Source organism: Tamandua tetradactyla, chromosome 6 (assembly GCF_023851605.1).
Source record: "Tamandua tetradactyla isolate mTamTet1 chromosome 6, mTamTet1.pri, whole genome shotgun sequence".
NCBI lineage: Eukaryota > Metazoa > Chordata > Mammalia > Pilosa > Myrmecophagidae > Tamandua > Tamandua tetradactyla.
The window spans coordinates 74,223,767-74,241,516 of record NC_135332.1 but is presented as its reverse complement, the minus strand read 5'-3'; the positions used below and the strand labels follow the sequence as shown (position 1 = coordinate 74,241,516).

The window sequence follows — 17,750 nt, the reverse complement described above, 5'->3', positions numbered from 1 at the left end:
GGGCTTGGGCAGGTGAGGGCAGGTGGGGTGGGCTGGTGGAGGTAGCTGGGTAAACAAGGACAGCTGTGGGGCAGGTGTGGGCTGGTCCCCTGCGGAGGTGCCCAGCAGAGGTGCCAGATGAGAAGCTGGGGCCGTGATGGTGGTAGGTGGGAAAGGGTGAGGCCTGAGCCTCCGGCATGGGGGGGCTATCATCACCCCAGAGGCACTGGGCCTGGGGCTTGCAGGTGCAGTGAGGGCTGCCCCCGCCATCCCCCCACCCCCCACCCAGGGGCAGCAGGTTCTCCCAGAGAGCCGCCAAGGCCAGGCTCGGACAAAGCCAACTGACAAGGAGGCCAGGGTCCTTTTCCAGTAAAACCAGTGTTGCAGGGTAATGCTCCCATCCAGATAAGAAAAAGGAAAAGACCAAATTCCACTGTCACGTGGACACCCCCCCACCCGCCCACAGCTGCTGCTCAGATGCATGCAGTTTATCTCTAATTTCTTTCCCAAAATCGAGGGTGGAGTTTCTGGCTCAGGCCCTCCTAGGAGTGGGTGAAGAGGCCTCTTGGAGCAGTAAATGCCCGGTGCCCGCCCCACCCTGCACCCATGGGCCCTTCCCGCCCCCCCCCGGGGCCAGCCCGCCCCACCCTGCACCCTCGGCCTGCCCGCTGAGTGCCCAGGGCTATAAAGCTTGTGGCCACCTCGGTGGCGAGGACAGAGGCTCATAGCACAATGCAGCTCAATTTCAGCGGGCTGCGGGCCCTGGTGACAGGGGCTGGCAAAGGTGGGTATGAGCCGGGTGTGAGGGGAGGGGGCACGGTGGGGAGCTGCCCAGGGGCTCTGTGGGCTTGTCACACCCACCCAAAACGCCAGTGCCTGTGCCTCCCCACCCACCGTGGCCCACCTCGGGGGCACCCAGACCCAGGATCTGGGCTGCCCCCTCCCCCCATCACACACATACCCCCATCACACACACACACACATCCCCTGCAGCCGCCTCCTGTGGCCACAGCCTGGGCAGCCTTCCTGGTACAGGACACCAGCCCCTCTCTGGTCAGCCCGAGGCCCCCTGAATCCCGGCCTGGGCACACCCTCTCCCTCAGGCCTGGCAGGGGCTAGCTGGCCTCTGGGATCTCCCCTGGCCTGTGGCCTGCCGGGTGGGACCTGACCCAGATGCCTCTGGCCTCCAGCACCCTCTCCTGCTCTCTCCTGGGCAGCTGGGGCTGCAGCCCCACCCCCACCCCTCCCTACCGCTGGCCTTGACCCCCGGTGCATCTGCCCATCTGCAGGGATAGGGCGGGACACCGTGAAGGCGCTGCACGCCTCTGGGGCCAGGGTGGTGGCTGTAAGCAGGACTGGTGGCGACCTGGTCAGCCTGTCCCAGGAGGTGAGACATGGGCCCGGCCCCGCCCCTGGGTCCCAGGTGGGGGTGGCGAGGGAGGGTGGTGTGGGGGGGCTCCAGGCCCATCCTACCCCCAGCACCTCCCACAGTGCCCCGGAATCGAGCCCGTGTGCGTGGACCTGGGAGACTGGGAGGCCACGGCGCAGGCGCTGGGCGACGTGGGCCCCGTCGACCTGCTGGTGAACAACGCTGCCGTGGCCCTGCTGCAGCCCTTCCTGGAGGTCACCAAGGAGGCATTCAACAGGTGGGCGCGGGGGCCCGGCGGGTGGCAGGGCGCGGGTGCCGAGGGCGAGGCGGTGCGGTGGCCAGCATCTGTCCCCTCCTGTCCCCCAGGTCCTTCAACGTGAACCTGCGCTCCATAGTCCAGGTGTCCCAGGTGAGCCGGTGGGAGGGCGTGGCCCTGCGCTGAGTGGCCCAGGTGTGGGCGTCAGGCTGCCTCCCCCCACCCCACCCCAGGTGGGCCGGTGGCCCCCGCGCCGAGCGGCCCAGGTGCGGAGTCAGCCCTCTCCTACTTCCAGATCGTGGCCCGGGGACTGATCGAGCGAGGCGTGCCCGGTTCCATTGTCAATGTCTCCAGCATGGTGGCCCATGTGTCCTTACCCAACTTGGCCACCTACAGTGAGTCCTTCTGCCCAGCCTGGCCACCCCCCCACCCCACCTCACGCCCGCTCCATGCAGGACCGCCAGGCGCAAGGACCCTGGGGCTGGGCTGCCGTGCAGGGAGGGCTGTGTCCCCAGGGGTCCTCAGAGTCCCTCTCCCAACAGGTTCCACCAAGGGTGCCATGACCATGCTGACCAAAGCCATGGCCTGGGAGCTGGGGCCACACAAGGTGGGTGCGGGGGGGGGAGAGGGGGCAGGGGGAGGGGCGGGGCAGGGGCAGGGGCTGTGGATGCTGAGCCCCCAACTTGGCCGCCCGGCCCAGATCCGGGTGAACTCGGTCAACCCCACGGTGGTGCTCACAGCCATGGGCAAGCAAGTGATGTTGGACCCTGAGTTTGCCCAGAAGCTGAAGGAGCGTCACCCCTTGAAGAAGTTTGCAGGTCAGGAGGGTTCGGGGTGGGGGGAGGGGGGCAGCGGGGGGGGGGGGACTGGGCGGGGCCACACCCAGCGACTCTGACCGCTGGCCCGGTCTGTAGAGTCGGAGGACGTGGTGAACAGCATCCTCTTCCTGCTCAGTGACTGCAGCGCCTCCACCAGCGGCTCGGGCATTCTCGTGGACGCGGGCTACCTGTCCTCTTAGGGCCACCCATGGGAGACCTCGGCCCCACCTGCCTCTGTCCCCAAGGGGCAGCTGCCCTCTGTCCCCCACCCCATGGCTGTGCGGGAGTTAATTCCCCTAAATAAACAGAGGCCGTTGTCCCCAATGAGCATGTATTAGAGCCTTGGTGGGCTCACGGCGAGACCAGGAGGAGAGGGACAGGAATTGGGGAGTGGGGGTAGCGCACCCCCACTCTGCATGAAGCCGGACTCCACCCCTGACCCCGCCTTGGGGCCCAAGGGCAGCTATTCTTCTGCACAAACGCCCCTCTCCCACAATGCCTCACCAGCGGCAGACGGAGCCCACAGCCCCCCTCCCTGCCCTATGCCCATCGGGAAGCGTAGAGGGGCTGGGCTTGGGGGACACCCACCCTGGTTTCCAGGCCATCCCTTGGGGAGGTGGTGCCTGAGAGCTCCACCGGGGAGGAGGGGCTGGTGGATGGCACAGAGTTGAGCTCCACTTCTGGGCACCTGCCAAGATCCCCTATAGGAGGGCAGCCCGCCTGGGAAGGGGTCCTGAGGTGCAGGAGTACACCCAGGGACCCAAGGTACCCCAGCCTTGCCACCTGGGCCAGAGAGAAGTCCTTGAAGGCCACCCCAGGGTTAGCTGTACTCCTTCTGGGAGGTCAGAGTGGTGGCATGAGGTTGGGGCGGATGGTGGGGGACTGGGGAGGGGCCCAGTGAGCCAAAGGCTCTTCTGAGCAGCCACGCAGGGCCTCCCAGCAACAAGATCTGGGCCATCTTTCAGGCTGCGGGCCCTGCGGCAAGTGGCAGGAGTCGGGGAGCGTCACCCAGGGGCGTGAGCTGAGCCAGGGCTCAAGCTGATGTCATATGAGCTGGCAGCTGCCTCTCCCATGTTCTCTGGCAAGCACCGAGGGTCCGAGGAGCCCACCATCAGGGGTGGGGAATTGATGCTACAGGGTGCATCCTCCAGGAGCTCCTCAAACCTGTGTTTGCACCCAGCCTGCCCACTGCCCTGGGCTAACATCCCTAGCTGCCCCTTCAGTGTGTGGGGTGTGTGTGACCCACAGAACAAAACGGCTTTTACTTTGGGGCCCAGGCACACAAGCAGACACACATGCGTGTACATCCATGAGTGACCTGGAAGTCTCCTCAAAGGCGGCCCTGTGCTGTGCCGACAGTCCCAGTCCTATCCCTTCCCACCCTGTTCGATTTTTGAAAAGTATCCGTGGCCACACGAGGGTCGGGTGTTCACCTCCAAAAGCTTTGTTGCGTATCTGCTGCTTCTCCAGGCCAATTGGGTTCTGCAAACCCTGATCCTCTGGGCAAACTGAGACGCCCGCTTCACCAGCTCCAGGGTCTGGGGACCGGTGGGACCCAAGGCAGCATTTGCCAGAATTTTCTTCAAAGAAACCAAGCAAGAGTAGAATGGAATGATTTCTAAATATTGGGTTAATTTCTTTTTTTTTCTTTAATTAATAAAAAAAAAAAAAAAGAAAAGAAACCAAGCAAGAAATGCTCGCACTGACGCCCTTGTTCCCCGTGCAAAGCCACAGGTTTTTGGGCGTTAACACCACATGCGGTTTTGTAACAATCTTGACAAAGAAAACAGCGGGCGGGAACCTTCTGCCGCGATACCCCCACCGCCAGGGGCGCTCTGGGCCCCAGGCGAGGCCCCGCCCCCGGGAAGGCAGGGCCCCGCCCCCTGCCGCGCCCCCCTCCTCCGGCCAATCGCGGCCCGCGGGAGGTGCATCGTTTGCATGGCACCACCCCCAGCCAGGCGGGAGCCCGCCCCGACGCGCCCCCTCCATCCGGCCAATCGGCGCCCGCGGGAGGCGCAGCGTCTGCACGTCGCGGTCCCCAGGCCGCCCGCCGCCCTCCGATTGGCCCGCGGCTCGCCTGGCCACCGCCCCGCGCGCGGGGAGCAAGAAGTCCAGCAGCCGAGCGCTTCGGACAGAGACAGCGCGGCCATGGAGCCAGGACTCGCCGGCCGCCGCGCGTTGGTTACCGGGGCTGGCAAAGGTGGGTGCGCGGGCGAGCAGGGGCGGCGGGCGGGTCCGCGAAGCGAGGGCGCCGGCGCTGAACTCGCTCCCCGCAGGCATCGGGCGCGGCACGGTCCAGGCGCTGCACGCGGCGGGCGCGCAGGTGGTGGCCGTGAGTCGGTCCCGGGCCGACCTGGACAGCCTGGCCCGCGAGGTAGGCGCCGCCGGCCCGGTGCGGCCGGGTCCCGAGCTCCGCGGGCGGGGGACGAGGCCGGGGGCGGGCATCGGGGATGGGACCGACTCCCTCCCTTCGCGGGGCAGGGGACCCTCAACAAACCCACCGCGGGGCTTGCGGCCTCCGTGTGGCCGAGAGAGAGGCGAGGACCCCTGGGTATGGAAGGAAGGTGGAATGGCTGCGGGGCAGGCCCAAGGCCAGAGGCCATCGGGCGCAGGGAGGAAGTGGATTGGCCGGAGGCGGGTCCGGGCCAGGCGTACTCTCCGCCCCCTTCTCCCTCCCCAGCAGCTCCCTGGGATTCTGAGTCCCAAGAAGGGAACTAGCCCTCCTGGACCCCAACCCTCGCCCTGACCTTCGGGGTGCACAGACCCGGCTGTGCCTTTTCTTAGGTATGTTAGCTGCCCCTCCTCCCACACATCCAGTGCCCAGGAATTGAGCCCCTGTGCGTGGACCTGGGAGACTGGGAGGCCACAGAGCAAGCGCTGAGCGGCGTGGGCCCCGTGGACCTGCTGGTGAACAACGCCGCCGTGGCCCTGCTGCAGCCCTTCCTGGAGGTCACCAAGGAGGCATTTGACATGTGAGCCCCTGGGAGGTGGGAGGTGGGGATATGGCTGCCCCTGCAGCCACGCCAGTCTCTGAGCAGGGTCTGCCTGTCTGCCTCCAGTTCTTTCGATGTGAACCTGCGGGCTGTCATCCAGGTGTCCCAGGTGAGCGGCCCTGCCAGGAGGGGTGTGACAAAGAGTGGCGGCCCCTATTCGGCCTGACCACTCACCACAATTCCAGATTGTGGCCCGGGGTCTGATAGCCCGCGGAGCGCATGGGGCCATCGTGAACGTCTCCAGCCAGGCCTCGCAGCGTGCTATAGACAGACACAGCGTCTATTGTAAGTAATGTAGCCCCGCCCAAAGCCCATGCCAGGCCCCGCCCCACCCTCATGGGCTTCATGCTCTGCGTCCTCCCAGGCTCCACCAAGGGCGCCTTAGACATGCTGACCAAAGTCATGGCCCTCGAGCTCGGGCCACACAAGGTGAGTGCGCCAGCACCTCCCACCGCCAGCCCTCGGGTGCAGGGCCCGGGCTGGCCTCACCAACCCTCCACCTTTCTCGGCACAGATCCGTGTCAATGCGGTCAACCCCACGGTAGTGATGACACCCATGGGCAAGGCCAACTGGAGTGACCCCCAGAAGGCCAAGCCCATGCTGGACCGCATCCCGCTCGGCAGGTTTGCGGGTGAGTCCAGAGGAGCCCAGCCCTGCGGTGGGGGGGGAGGCGTGGATGGGGAGGGATGGGGCGGAACAGGGCAGCCCTCTGAGCCCCGGCCTCCCACAGAGGTGGAGGACGTGGTGGACAGCATCCTCTTCCTGCTGAGTGACCGCAGCGGCATGACCACGGGCACCACTCTGCCCGTGGATGGGGGCTTCCTGGCCACCTGAGCCCCTCCACACCCTGGCCCACCTGTCCCTCTAATAAACCTGCTCCTGCTGTGTGCTGATTCCCAGGCTGTCAGGTGTAGGCATGGGTTCTGTGTAGGGAGGGGCCACGAGACCCATGCTCCAAGCCAGGTGGCTTCTGCCTCCCACCGCCACCGCCGTGGTTTTTGGGTCTGGCCGACTCCTTGGCCAGGGTTAGAAGGCAGGACCTTTTGGAAGGCCTCTGGAGGAGGGAGTGAATTTGGCCAAAGTTGGCCAATAGCCTGGTCCAGAGACCTGAGGCAAGGAAACCATGGAGTGTTCGTGTTTACCAGCTGGCTCTATGAGTATAATTCCCACCAAATGTTGGCTGATAGCCCTTGAAATGAATGCGTTAAGACAAGATTTTGTGAAACGAGGGAGATGTATGTGGAGTGTCACTCATTTGTCCAAGACACGAGCAGGTGCTTTGCTGAATCAGGTGGTGGTTTCCAAGTACTCAAAGCGTGTATCGTCAGCTCCACATAATTCACGGTGTTCTGTGAAGATGCTGCACACTCAAGTTTAATCACCAGTAACATCTCCCCCATCACCTCTAGACAATCAGCAAAACAATAAATCAAGCCAGATTTGTAGCGTTGGCCTATCTCCACGGTGTAGATACTCCCATGGCTGAGCTTGTGACATTTTAGTGCTGCTGAACAAGGACTTGTGTGTACATGCAGTGGTGCCATTACGTGGCACCTCTGCCACCCAGGAAGTCAGTGTGGTGACCCCGAGGTAATCACAGGTGAACAGAACCCCTCAGGAAGGGGTGAGTCTTTGGTAGGTATTAATTTTGCTTTTAGTAAAACTTGTCTAATTGTAAGCTTATAGAATTTAGTTTTTATCTGTGGCTGTTTTGCAACCCCAACTTGCAAAATTCCTGCAAATCTCACCAAGGGCTCTGCATACCACCAGATGGGAGCCCAAAGCCACATGTGACAACTGTAATCACACTTCTGCCTTGTGGCCTCAGGATAGAGCCTCTGAGCCAGCCTTGTCCCCACTGTTCCTGACTCCAACAAGGTCAGCCCACCCCATGCCTCTGTCCATGCCCTTCGGTCCCAACTCACTCCAGCCAGGGCTGAAGGCTGAGCACACTTGCCCCCTCTGCTGCCCCCTCTCAGGCCCAGGGCAGCCACTCTGTTGAGCACAAAGGAGGCTTCCTTCTTTGCTCCCACTTCAGCCAGGACTGTCTTCCCTTAGGAGATGAAGGCACACACCCAGGCTGTGGGGTCAGGCTCAGAACGCCCTTTGGGGGCCTGAGACCTGGGAGGGGGGACTGTTGCACCGCTGGTCGGGGTGGGCAGGTGGACCCAGAGTGAGAGGCAGGAGGCATTGGCAGAGGATGTTTATTGTATAAAACCAGGGACTGCCCCAACCTGGGGCTCAGCGGCCAGAACCCTCACCCAGGCAGGGAGGCCCATCCTGGGGCTGCCCAGACATACCCCTGCAGCTGAGGGAGACCCTGCTCCCTCCTGGCCTCTGGAAAGGGTGGCCAAGGACCTGAGCCCTGCCCGCCCCCCTGGGCCACAGCCCCTCCCCATGCTTCTCCCCTCCCCCCCATGCCACTTCTCCCACCGCAGACCCAGGGAACCCCAACTTGGCCAGCAGACAGCAAGCACGGGTAGGCGTTGGTCTGGGCCCTGCTGCCTGACACGAGAAGGTTCTAGAAGATGGTGCATTTCTTTCCAGGCTTCTTCACAGGGGGTGGGCACAGTACAGCCCGGATGGCCTCGTCGAACACCGTCTTCAGGCCCCGCTGAGTCAGGGCCGAGCACTCCAGATACTTGACTGAACCTGGGGGCAGCCAGGGTGGGCCCCATGGGGGGTCCACGGAGAGGAGCATCAGCATGAGATAGGGCAGCGAGGACGGGAGCGGCAAAAGCATGGGTCAAAGACAGTCACATGGTAGCAGGGGTCAGTAAGGGCAGGGTCAGCAAGAGGAAGGATCACTGGGAGCAGGTGAGCGAAAGGGGGTCAAGGCAGGCCTGCCCTTTTGCCCTCCCCTGACTCACCAATCTCCCGGGCCATGGCTAGGCCCTGGGGGTAGGTGATAGGCGCCAGCTTTTTGTCCCGCAGCCGCTCGACGGTGTCCTTGTCGTCACGGAGGTCCAGCTTAGTGCCCACCAGGAGGATGGGCGTGTGGGGACAGTGATGCCGTACCTCCGGGTACCACTGCAGGCCACAGGTGCCGGCCCTCAGGTCCCGGGCCCTCCTCCCCTACCTCGACTTCTACCCAGCCGGGCCCAGGACACACCCCCTTCCTTCCCTTTCCACTTCATGGGGTGACCATGGGTCTGGGGGAAAACGACCGGGACCAAAGGCCGGCCAGGAATCCGCAAGGTCCAGCACGGCCTCCCAGTCGGCTCGCGGCCTTGCCCACCCCCAATGGCAGCCCTTCACCCCTCATACCACTTCCCAGGCCCACCTCCAGATCCGCCCCGTGTGCCCACCCCAAGCAGAGCAGGTACCTCCTTGGTCTCCAAAGCACAATCTGCTAATCCCTGCCTAAGGAGCTCAAGGAAGAGACCCTGACCCCACCAAGACTAGCCCCCTTGGCCACCCTCCCAGCCCCCCAGTCTCCTACCTTGGCACGAACATTCTCAAAGGAGGCTGGGCTCACCAGGGAGAAGCAGATCAGAAAGACATCCTGGGGAGAGCAGAAGGGGCAGGGGTGGTCAAGAAGATCCCAACACAGCCCACATGGCTATCCAGCCCCCAGGGGCCTGGCCCTGGCAGGTGGGGGCGGGCACCTACTGTTTGGGGATAGGAGAGAGGCCGCAGGCGGTCGTAATCCTCCTGCCCAGCAGTGTCCCACAGCCCCAGGTTGACCGGCTTCCCGTCCACCATCACATTGGCCGAGTAGTTGTCAAAACTGCAGGAGCAGAGCCGGGAACAGTTGGGGGTGGGGAAGAGGGCTCCTCCCAGCCCAGGCGGAGCCTGGGGTGCTCAGGCCCGGGCACACCCCAGCGGCCCAGAACCAGGGCGCCGGCCTGAGGCCACCTGGGCCCGCCCCCTGCCCAGGGCATCCCCGCCCAGGACCCCAGCTTGCGCTCACACGGTGGGGATGTACTCTCCGGGGAAGGCGTTGGTGGTGTAGCTGATCAGCAGGCACGTCTTCCCCACGGCGCTGCGGAGAGACCACCAGCTGGCCCCGGGCCCGCCTGCCCCGCAGCCCCTTCCCGCCGGCGCGCCCCGCCCACCGAGCCAGGGGCCGAGCTGGGAGCTGGCGGCGGGCACGCGGGGCTCTCCCGGCACATCCACAGCGACCCAGGAGGCAAGAGGGTCGGGGTCGGGGCCAGGCGGCCCTCCGAGGGGCGGCGCGGTGGGCACGGGCGCCGGTGGGCACGGGCGCGGGCGCAGGGCTGGGGGAGGGGGTGGACACCCCGGGAGAGGGGCGCGGAGCGGGCCGGGCTGCGGGCCCAGCCCAGGTGAGAGGCCGGGCCCCGCCCGCGCCGGTCGCAGCGCCGTGGACCCCGCCTCGCCCTACTCTCCAGCCCCGGTGGCGGAGAGCGGGCGGCATCGGGGGCCGGGCCAGGCCACCCGCCTTCGCCCGCCGATCCAGGGCCCCGCCCCAGGCCCAGGCGCCGCGCGGCGCGGGGACGCGAGAAGCCGCACCCCTCTTCCCCGCCCTCCGCCCCGCGTCCCCCGCCCGGAGCGGCCCGGGCCGGACACTCACCCGTCGCCGACCACCACGCACTTGATGGCCTGCATGGGCACCGGGGCCGGGGCGGCGGCGGGCGCGGCCGCGAGCCGAGCTGCGGAGAAATGCCCCGCGCCGCAGCGGCCGGAGACAGCCGAGCGCCGCCGAGCGCCGCGCGCGGAGACAGCCGAGCGCCGGGCGGGCGGGGGGCGCCGGCCCCGCCCCGGCCCCGCCCCCGCCGGGGCTCCGCGGGCGCGAGGCTGGAGGGCGGGGCCCCCACGGCCGGGGCCCGGCGGCGCCCCCTGCCCTCGCCCGTCCCCGGGCCCGGCGTCCTCAGGGCACGAGGCCCTGTATCCCTATGACCCGCGCGGCAGGGGGCGGCTTCGGGGGACCCCGGGGCGGAGGTGACTCCGGACGAGCGGCGCGGGCGTGTCGGCTTCCCTGGGAAAACACGCGGGGCCCCCCCGCTGCGGGGACGCGCACGGCGCTCCAGCCGCCAGGCGGTGGGGGCCGGTGAAGCCGGGGCTGGCGCCGTCACAGGGTCCCCAGGGCGGGCGCGCCCACCGGGGAAGCTGCTCCCCCGGGCCTGGGAGGGGCGTGCCGTGGGCAGCAGGGCGGCGACGCAGAGGCAGGGCCGGCCGGTATCGCAAAGCTTCTGTATTTCAGAAGGCCGCGCGGGGCAGCCCAGGTTACGTGGTAGGTTATTAGAAAAGGCGCGCGCGGGGCTCGGGGTGTGCTCCGAATTTCCTTGTCGTTCTCGGGCTTGGGACAGAAGGAAGGGGGAGGCACCGGCTTCCTGGCCTCCAGGCGCACCACGGCTCTGCTGGCCCGTGGCGAGCTGCAGGGATGTCCCCAACTCGGCCCTGCGCCACCGGTCGGTGAGGGCGTGGTAGCCTGTCCCCAGGGCACAGACGCTGCCTAAGCAGGAGTGGGCACCGACGGGCTGCTCCCTCAGGGGCAAGGGACAGGGAGGGGACACAGATGCTATGTTGCTGCCTCTCCTGGAACCACGCTGCTTCTCCTCACTTATGGGGACTCAGAGTCCTCAGGGGGGACCCCTGCACATAGGCCAGGACGGCATTCTGCAAGCAGCTGGCTCTGTGGGCCTCTTCATCCCGGATGCGGGCCATCTCAGCCTCCTTCAGCCGCAGCTTCTCGCGGAGGGAGGCGTTCTCGCTCTCTCTGTCCAGCAGCGCCTCCCGGTGGTCACTGGCGATCACTGCAGGGGGAGCAGCTGGTGAGCAGGGGGATCGGCCACACAAGTGGCCGCTGTCCCAGGGCACAGGGCAGTCCTGGGATGGTGCTGGTCCCCGGAGGCCGATACCATGCCCAGCAGAGACCCGAGCAGGCGCATCTGCTGGCCCCTGGAGGGAGGGGCGGGGCTTGCTCACCTTTCAGCTGCCTCTCCAGGGCAGCCACCTTCTCCCGCAGCCCGTTCTGGGCTGCCAGCTCAGCCTGCAGACGGCCGATCTGCTCCTGCAGCTCCACTCGCACACGGGCCACCTCGGCCACCTTTTCCTCCTCCTTGCTGCTCAGCTCCTGCTGCAGCTCCTCCAGGCGCCGCCGCAGCCCTTCCACCTGCAGGCCCAGCTGCCCGGCGCGCGCCTGTGCCTCAGCCACTGCCTGCTTCTGCTGGAGGCAGGCACCTTGGGCCTCGTCCCGCGCCTGTGCCAGCAGCCGCAGCTTCTCCTCCAGGTGTCCCAGGCGCTGTTGCTGGGGGCCCAGGGACAGGGGCTGCTGAGCATTGCAGAGGGGGACCTGGGTCCCCCCTGGCTGCTGGCTGGCCCCCTCCTCTGCCTCCCAGACTTTCGCCCCCACCATTTGTCCCCCAATCCAGAACTGGCACAGACTTCTCGGCTTCCCTAACAGTGGATGCAACACTCCGCTGGGGCTGTGCTGATGGGTCCAGTGTTCTGACCTCGTGTCCCGCCTCCCCCCTACCCCCACTGGTAGGGACCATGGGGGCTCTGACTCCTGCTCTCTCTCTACAGGACCCAGCTATGGGGCCCAAATGGCCCTGCCTTACCCAGCTTTCACCCTGCTGGCTGGGGCATCTTGGCAGGTTCCCCTCCCCCCACCTCATTAAGGACAGGACAGTGCTGTTGGTGACAAGTGTGTCCACCCTTGGCTTTAGTCTCACCTCCTCCAGTCGGACCTGGTTCTTAGCCTTGATGAGCTCCTCCTCGGCCTGGCTGCGCTCGCTGAGGGCAGCAGCCTTCAGGCGGCTCAGCTCCTGCATCCAGTACCCGTATCTGTGGCTCACACCGGGAGCATTTCTCTCCCAGCCTCCTCTCTGCCATCTCCACCCCCTCCTCCGAGCAGGGGCTTTCACGGGAAGGGAACCTGAATGCCTCACAGGGAACACATGGTGGGCTCCCAAGTTGGGGCCTGATGAGGTCCGGGACCTGGCAACCCGGGGACCTCCCCCCTAAGCCAGGGGTTAAGGCTGCGGGAGGGCACTGCTGGGCACCCAGGCCTGGCCTACCTCCTCCAGGGACAGCCGCATGGCCTCCAGCCTTTGCACTCTCTCATGCATGGCCCGCTCGCTCTCCTCCATGTGGCGGGTCATGTGCTCCACCTGCCCAGATATGGGAGCACAAGCTGGCAGGCTGCCGGGCTGCCAGGGGTCTGCTTCCCTAGCCTCCACCCCTAGGGGAGACCCCGCTCCTTCTGAACAAGGGCTGCCTGGAGCGTCTTGGTGGGGACTGAGGATGGAGAGCATGTCACACCACCACCTGGCCCAGCCCTGGCAATCCCAGAACACACACCCTGCACAGGTGGGCACAGCTCTGCCACGGCCCGGAGCCCCCCTGCAACTCTAACTGGGGCACGTTTGGGGTACCCTTTCAGATCCTTGCTGGGAGGTTCTGAGTCTGTCATTTGCTCAGAGAGGCCAGGAGCTGCCACCCCAGCAGTCCAAGGCTGGCTAGGGGACACCCGGGGTGGAGTGTGGGAAGGCCAGAGGGCATCTAGCAGGTACAGGCACCTCTTTGCACCGTAGGTGCTCTGCATCCTCCAGGCCCTGCTTGAACCTCCTCTTCTCCATTTCTAGCCGTTCTGGAAGCCCAGCGGGGAGGACCGTGGTGGGTGAGTGGCCCCGGAGGGCCCCGGGCCAGGGCACCCCATCTCACGGCCTCTCGGCAGCCCCATGCTCACCCTCGGCCTGGACGGCGCGCACCTTCAGCTCGGCTGATGAGGTCGTCAGTGCCTCCCTGCTCTGGAACAGCTGTTCCTGCTGAGCTTTCACCCTCTGCTCCAGCTCACCCACCTGGGGAGCCAGCCAGGAGGGAAGCCCGGCTCCGCATGGCCCTGCCCAGGCCCCCAGGCCCAGTGGCCCCCATGTCCAGCCCACCGCTCCCTACCTGGTTTCGCAGAAGTAGGTTCTTTTCATTGGCAGCAGACAGATCTCTGAGGAGCTTGGATTCACGCTCTGCAGCTTCCTGAGAGAGACCAGTCACCCAACGCCTGCCCACCCTACCCACCGGCCCGTCAGTCACCTGCCCACCTGCTGCTCCAGCCTCCGCTCCTTTGATTGTTTCTGGGACAGGCTCTGCTTCTCCTGCTCAGCAGCAGCCAGAAGCTCCCCCAGGGCCTGGACCTTCTGCTCTGACAGTGCCAGGGCCGCCTCGGTCATCTGCAGCCTGGAAGGAGGGAGACCCCCGTTCTGGATACCCCCGGCTGACATTGGAAACTCAGGCTCTTATTTTCACCCCTACACCCCTGCCCAGGGTCAGGTTCCTTTGAGCCCCCTGGGAATCCCCTCCTGCCCGTCTGGCACCCGCTTACTTGGCCGTGAGGGCATTGATGACAGAGTGCCTCTCGCCCAGTGCCTCCTGGAGCTGCGCCACGCGTGCAGCTGACGTCCTGTGGGCAGAGCGGACCTGGAGCCTCGTGGGACCTCAGCCATAGGAGCCGAGGGAGACCTCTTGTGCGCTCCGTGTGAGTGGGGGAGCCGAGGCTCAGAGAGACAGGGCCCCACACCCTCCTCCTCCCGCCCCCACCCTGGGCCCCTCACCTGCTGCTCTGGACCATCTCCTCCCGCTGCTTATCAATTGTCTCCATCAAGTCCAGGAACTACGGACAGAGCCCAACAGCACATCAGGGTCCCCACAGCCCTGCAGCCCCCTCAGTAGGCACATGAGGGACACGGCCTCTGTGCCCTACTCTCCATTCTGCAGTGGAGGAAGGCTCCCCAAAAGGGAGGCCTGGGGCACAGGTACAGCAGCCCAGGAGGCCTGAGGAGGGGAACGGCCTCAGGGCCTTGGGAAGGGGCAGGTGGCCCACTGCCCACTATCCACCGCAGGCCCAGGCCCGGACGCCACAGCCACCTGTTTAGACTTCTCCTGCCGCAGGTTCTGGATTTCCTTGCTGAGCACGTGGGTGCGGGCCTGGCTTTCCCGGAAGGCGCCCTGCCGGTCCTGGTTGTGGCCCATGGCTTGCTCTGTGGGAAGGTGGTATGTAGCCACAGAGGGAACTGCTGGGACCAGCACGTGGCTCACCCGCACCCTTGCTAGTGCTCGAGCTGCCCGACTCCCGGGACCTGGCAGGCCCAGCCCTGACCAAGGCGAGGGCCTTCAGCATGGTGGTGCCGAGCAGGGGTTGGGTGCAGCCGTGGGGGCCTCGAGAAGCTGCTGGAGGCCATGGGCATAGGGGGTGTCGTGGGGATAGCAATGCTGGATACCCAAGTATGCTGGTACTACCTGGGCATCTGACCCCATCCCAGAGGTGAAAGGCACTGCAGGGGATTAGCTTAGACCCTGGTTCTGGAAAGACCCAAACAGCAGTGTGGAGAAGGGACCAGAGGAAACTGTCAATCAGGGGCAAGTACAGCAGGAGGAGTGACCACCTGGGCACAGGGGTGCAGAGGGCTCAGCCAGGCCTGGGCATCACCAACAGTGGGGTGGGACATGGACCCCATGGGCTCCAGCAAAGGTGGCAGGGGCCAGGTGCATCCACAGCCAGCAGCTCGTGGGTGCCCTTCCCCAGGCCCCAAGGCCTTCCCAGGCATCAGGACAGGGCCACTCATGCTGCCTAAGGCCTAGGCCTTTCTGTGCTCAGCTTCCTCTTCTGTGGGACGCCAGCCACCATGCAGGTGCCAAGCCTTCCACACATATGCAGGTGTGGCGAGGTGAGCACACGCACCGGTGGCTGCCCTCCTCTCTTATGTGCACTTCCCTTCTCCTTCCTGGTCTTTACCTGAGATGGTTTTTATAATGAACTTCCGGGTCTTCGCCCCCCCCCCCCATGTAACTGGGTCTCTGTCCAAGACGCCAGCTTCCAGCCCCACTGGGAAGGATGTATTTGTGGTCACAGGTGCCTGTACCCACGGCTCGGAGGATGTCCCCAGGGACATTGTTCCCGGCCAGCTCCAGGCTCCAGAGGGTCCTGTTGCTGGGGAGACAGTTCACCAGGGCCCGGCCCCCCAGAAGGCCGACATTATTCCAGCGCAGGTCTGGAAGGAAACTTGTTGTCAGGGTCGGAGCTCCCGGATGCTTTCTGGGGCTGTCAGGACGGGAGGTTCGGGGTGGGCGTGGTGGCCACACCTACCACCTCAACAAAGCAGACACAGAAGCCTGCGAACACCCACCCCCCACCCCCCTGCCCCACCATGCTCGCTTCTGGGAGATGATGAGGAAAGTACAGAGGCACCGAGGGGCTGCTCCCCAGCGGGGGTCCACGTGGGGGCCTCACCCAGCCGCTGCAGGCTGGCGTTGCTCCTCAGGGCCAGGGCCAGCTCCTCGGCCCCCCGGTGGCTGATTTGGTTGTTGCGAAGGTCCAGCTGCAGCAGGGCAACATTGGCGCCCAGGCCCGCGCAGAAGGTGGCAAAGGCGTCCTCCCATGCACCCAGGTTGTTCCACTCCAGGGTGAGGCTGAGGGAGGGGTGGCCATGAGGGTGCCCAGCCCTGAGAGGCCCCCTGCTCCCGGGGCTGCAGCGCTTGAGTAGGGAGGGTGATTTACATCCTGCCAACTTGCCACCAGCAGTTGTGAGGCTTCCCCAGCCAGCTTTTCCCACACAGGTGGGAAACTCCTCCAGGCCACAGGAGCCGTTGGGGCTAACTCTGAGCCACACGGAGAAAGGGGAGCAAGGGTTGAGGGGGTCATGGGGTAGCTGCCTTACCTCTGAATGGATTTGTTTTGTTGGAGGAGTTTTCCCAGAGCCTCGGCCCCTGCAGCTTGAAGGTTATTTCCCTGAGACAGGAACAGGCCAGCCAGTTACGCCCATCCCCATGTCTCACACCCCAAGGGGCAGCTCAGGCAGCAGGCAACGCCTGACTTTGGGGGATGGCAAGACTCTCGGGTAAGATCTGGCCAGAGGTGCTCCTTGATGTTTGTCTCCCCACCTTCTTGTGGGTGTCAGGGGCTTCCTGGTGTTGGCTTATTCTGCTCACACAGGTGAACACTCTGGGACTCACACCCCTGCCCTCGGAATGTGCACACATTTATGGGGCCACCAGAACATAACATAGAGGCCCCGGGTGTCAAGACAACCCATAGGTATGGTCTCTGGCCCCTGTCCAGAGCCCAGGGCAGCCCCCACAGCTCCCTGAAGCCACCCATATCTTCCCCCCACCCCGCCGCCCTCACCTTTAAATCCAGGAGCCTCACGGCAGAGTTGGAGCACAGCCCCTGGAGCAGCAGCCTGGCCCCTGGAGGGGAGGAAGTGATATTTACCCCCACCCCAGTTGCCCAACTCCCTTCCCGTGGGCTGTCATCTTGGGAAGACCCCCAGATACAGTATTGATGGTTCCCACAGGTCTGTATCAGAGTCAGAAATAACTCGGCCCCTTCTCTTAGGTTCCCCTGAGACATGTGCAACCACTGCCAGGTACAAAGTTGGCTGCTGACCCCTCACTCTAGATGGCACCTGAGGACGTGCCGCTCTCCACTCTGTGATGAATGGGGCATCTCCCACTGCCCCTAGCTTTCAGGGAGGGAAGCGGCTTCTCACGGAACACCCGTGTCCAGCCTCAACCAAGGTACAGGAGGAGCAGGAGGCCTGCGAAGGAGTGTCAGTACGCGGGGGCTCCCTGCTCTCATTGCCAGAGGACCAGCCTGCTCCAGAGCCTGAGGGGAGCCAAGGGCGCCCCCTCCAGCGCTCCCTGAGAAGGCCCTGAGGTCGCGGGCCCGCGCCCACCTTCCTCGCTCAGCATGCAGTCGCTCAGCACCAGCTCCGTGAACAGCGCCTCGGTCCGCAGCAGCCTGCCGAGGGCCCCGCACGTGTCCACCGTCAGGCTCTGCGCGGCCAGGTCCAGCCGGCCCCTCCGCTGCTCGTGCAGGCGCTGCAGGACGGCCTCCTGGGGCTCGGCCCCGCTCTCCTGGCACAGGCGGCTGTAGGAGCGCCGGAAGTCCTCCATGGCTTGGGACGCTCGCGGGCTCCCTCTTCTGCGCCTGGAGATGGACCCCAGCGCGAGCCAGCGGGGGACCCCGAAGACAGGGGGACAGACCCTGCTCTGCCCTGGGGTCCTGGGTGGAGTGCCTGGGCTGAGGAAGCAGCCGGGAATGTAGCTGCTCCGTGTGGACCGCAGTGACCGCCCAGCAAAACCCACAGCGCTGGGGGCGGGATGCGCGCCGAGGCTCAGGCGGAGACCCTCAAGGGGAAAGGCGGGAAGGCCCCAGGAGGACGCGGCACGGGTGGGGGCTCGAGCAGCGCTCGAGAAGGGGCAGGGGGCCTCCCCCAGCGGGCCGATCTGGGGCCGCGCGGGTACGTGGGGACCACTGGTCCGGGCAGCAGAGAGGGGCGTCGCACGTACCGCAGCGCCCGCGCCCCGCGCCCCGCGGGAACCCTCCTCGCTCGTTGGCGCGCCTGGTATCCAGGAAGAGCGGGGCGCGCCGGGA

The 17,750-nt window shown here is 65.5% G+C and overlaps 4 protein-coding genes across 7 annotated transcripts; 2 read left to right on the top strand and 2 right to left on the bottom strand.

Annotated features, from left to right (window-relative positions):
* Positions 1 to 621: 621 nt before the first annotated feature.
* LOC143686133 (carbonyl reductase [NADPH] 2) lies at positions 622 to 2,746 on the top strand. 2 transcript variants are annotated; one of them, XM_077163147.1, is made up of 8 exons: positions 622 to 763; positions 1,269 to 1,366; positions 1,471 to 1,625; positions 1,715 to 1,757; positions 1,900 to 1,999; positions 2,147 to 2,211; positions 2,305 to 2,422; positions 2,559 to 2,746. In XM_077163147.1, the coding sequence occupies exons 1-8, from the start codon at positions 712 to 714 to the stop codon at positions 2,711 to 2,713; spliced, it is 786 nt and encodes a 261-aa protein (XP_077019262.1). In that variant the 5' UTR covers positions 622 to 711; the 3' UTR covers positions 2,714 to 2,746. The 2 variants fall into 2 exon arrangements, with proteins under 2 accessions (XP_077019262.1, XP_077019263.1); XM_077163148.1 differs by having other exon boundaries at positions 2,519 to 2,746.
* A 1,747-nt stretch (positions 2,747 to 4,493) lies between these two features.
* On the top strand, positions 4,494 to 6,309 carry DCXR (dicarbonyl and L-xylulose reductase). The gene is made up of 8 exons (XM_077166257.1): positions 4,494 to 4,622; positions 4,699 to 4,796; positions 5,240 to 5,394; positions 5,482 to 5,524; positions 5,601 to 5,700; positions 5,780 to 5,844; positions 5,930 to 6,047; positions 6,147 to 6,309. Exons 1-8 carry the CDS (start codon positions 4,571 to 4,573, stop codon positions 6,248 to 6,250), a joined length of 735 nt encoding a protein of 244 aa, XP_077022372.1. The 5' UTR covers positions 4,494 to 4,570; the 3' UTR covers positions 6,251 to 6,309.
* A 1,294-nt stretch (positions 6,310 to 7,603) lies between these two features.
* Positions 7,604 to 10,047, bottom strand: RAC3 (Rac family small GTPase 3). The gene is made up of 6 exons (XM_077166258.1): positions 9,951 to 10,047; positions 9,330 to 9,401; positions 9,029 to 9,146; positions 8,859 to 8,921; positions 8,287 to 8,446; positions 7,604 to 8,068 (listed from the first exon to the last, which is right to left on the bottom strand). Exons 1-6 carry the CDS (start codon positions 9,983 to 9,985, stop codon positions 7,938 to 7,940), a joined length of 579 nt encoding a protein of 192 aa, XP_077022373.1. The 5' UTR covers positions 9,986 to 10,047; the 3' UTR covers positions 7,604 to 7,937.
* Positions 10,048 to 10,536: 489 nt separating this feature from the next.
* Positions 10,537 to 17,731, bottom strand: LRRC45 (leucine rich repeat containing 45). Of its 3 annotated transcripts, XM_077166253.1 has the most exons (17): positions 17,666 to 17,731; positions 17,050 to 17,396; positions 16,500 to 16,561; positions 16,033 to 16,103; positions 15,606 to 15,784; positions 15,238 to 15,366; positions 14,243 to 14,355; positions 13,930 to 13,988; positions 13,701 to 13,778; positions 13,420 to 13,555; positions 13,277 to 13,354; positions 13,071 to 13,182; positions 12,901 to 12,971; positions 12,400 to 12,492; positions 12,055 to 12,147; positions 11,306 to 11,627; positions 10,537 to 11,133 (listed from the first exon to the last, which is right to left on the bottom strand). In XM_077166253.1, exons 2-17 carry the CDS (start codon positions 17,267 to 17,269, stop codon positions 10,937 to 10,939), a joined length of 2,013 nt encoding a protein of 670 aa, XP_077022368.1. In that variant the 5' UTR covers positions 17,270 to 17,396; positions 17,666 to 17,731; the 3' UTR covers positions 10,537 to 10,936. The 3 variants fall into 3 exon arrangements, with proteins under 3 accessions (XP_077022368.1, XP_077022367.1, XP_077022369.1); XM_077166252.1 differs by having other exon boundaries at positions 17,050 to 17,728; XM_077166254.1 differs by lacking the exons at positions 16,500 to 16,561; positions 17,050 to 17,396; positions 17,666 to 17,731 and having other exon boundaries at positions 10,538 to 11,133; positions 15,238 to 15,416; positions 16,033 to 16,105.
* Between the last annotated feature and the right edge of the window lie 19 nt (positions 17,732 to 17,750).

Coding starts and splice junctions, on each gene's coding strand:
- LOC143686133 (XM_077163147.1), top strand. CDS start 712: ATGCAGCTCAATTTCAGCGGGCTGCGGGCCCTGGTGACAGGGGCTGGC. Junction 764..1,268: donor GGTGACAGGGGCTGGCAAAG/GTGGGTATGAGC, acceptor GCCCATCTGCAG/GGATAGGGCGGGACACCGTG. Junction 1,367..1,470: donor TGGTCAGCCTGTCCCAGGAG/GTGAGACATGGG, acceptor CACCTCCCACAG/TGCCCCGGAATCGAGCCCGT.
- DCXR (XM_077166257.1), top strand. CDS start 4,571: ATGGAGCCAGGACTCGCCGGCCGCCGCGCGTTGGTTACCGGGGCTGGC. Junction 5,395..5,481: donor ACCAAGGAGGCATTTGACAT/GTGAGCCCCTGG, acceptor GTCTGCCTCCAG/TTCTTTCGATGTGAACCTGC. Junction 5,701..5,779: donor AGACAGACACAGCGTCTATT/GTAAGTAATGTA, acceptor GCGTCCTCCCAG/GCTCCACCAAGGGCGCCTTA.
- RAC3 (XM_077166258.1), bottom strand. CDS start 9,985: ATGCAGGCCATCAAGTGCGTGGTGGTCGGCGACGG. Junction 9,402..9,950: donor TGCGTGGTGGTCGGCGACGG/GTGAGTGTCCGG, acceptor GTCTCTCCGCAG/CGCCGTGGGGAAGACGTGCC. Junction 8,069..8,286: donor AGCCATGGCCCGGGAGATTG/GTGAGTCAGGGG, acceptor GGCTGCCCCCAG/GTTCAGTCAAGTATCTGGAG.
- LRRC45 (XM_077166253.1), bottom strand. CDS start 17,269: ATGGAGGACTTCCGGCGCTCCTACAGCCGCCTGTGCCAGGAGAGCGGG. Junction 16,104..16,499: donor TGAGGCTCCTGGATTTAAAG/GTGAGGGCGGCG, acceptor TTCCTGTCTCAG/GGAAATAACCTTCAAGCTGC. Junction 13,183..13,276: donor ACCTACTTCTGCGAAACCAG/GTAGGGAGCGGT, acceptor CTGGCTCCCCAG/GTGGGTGAGCTGGAGCAGAG.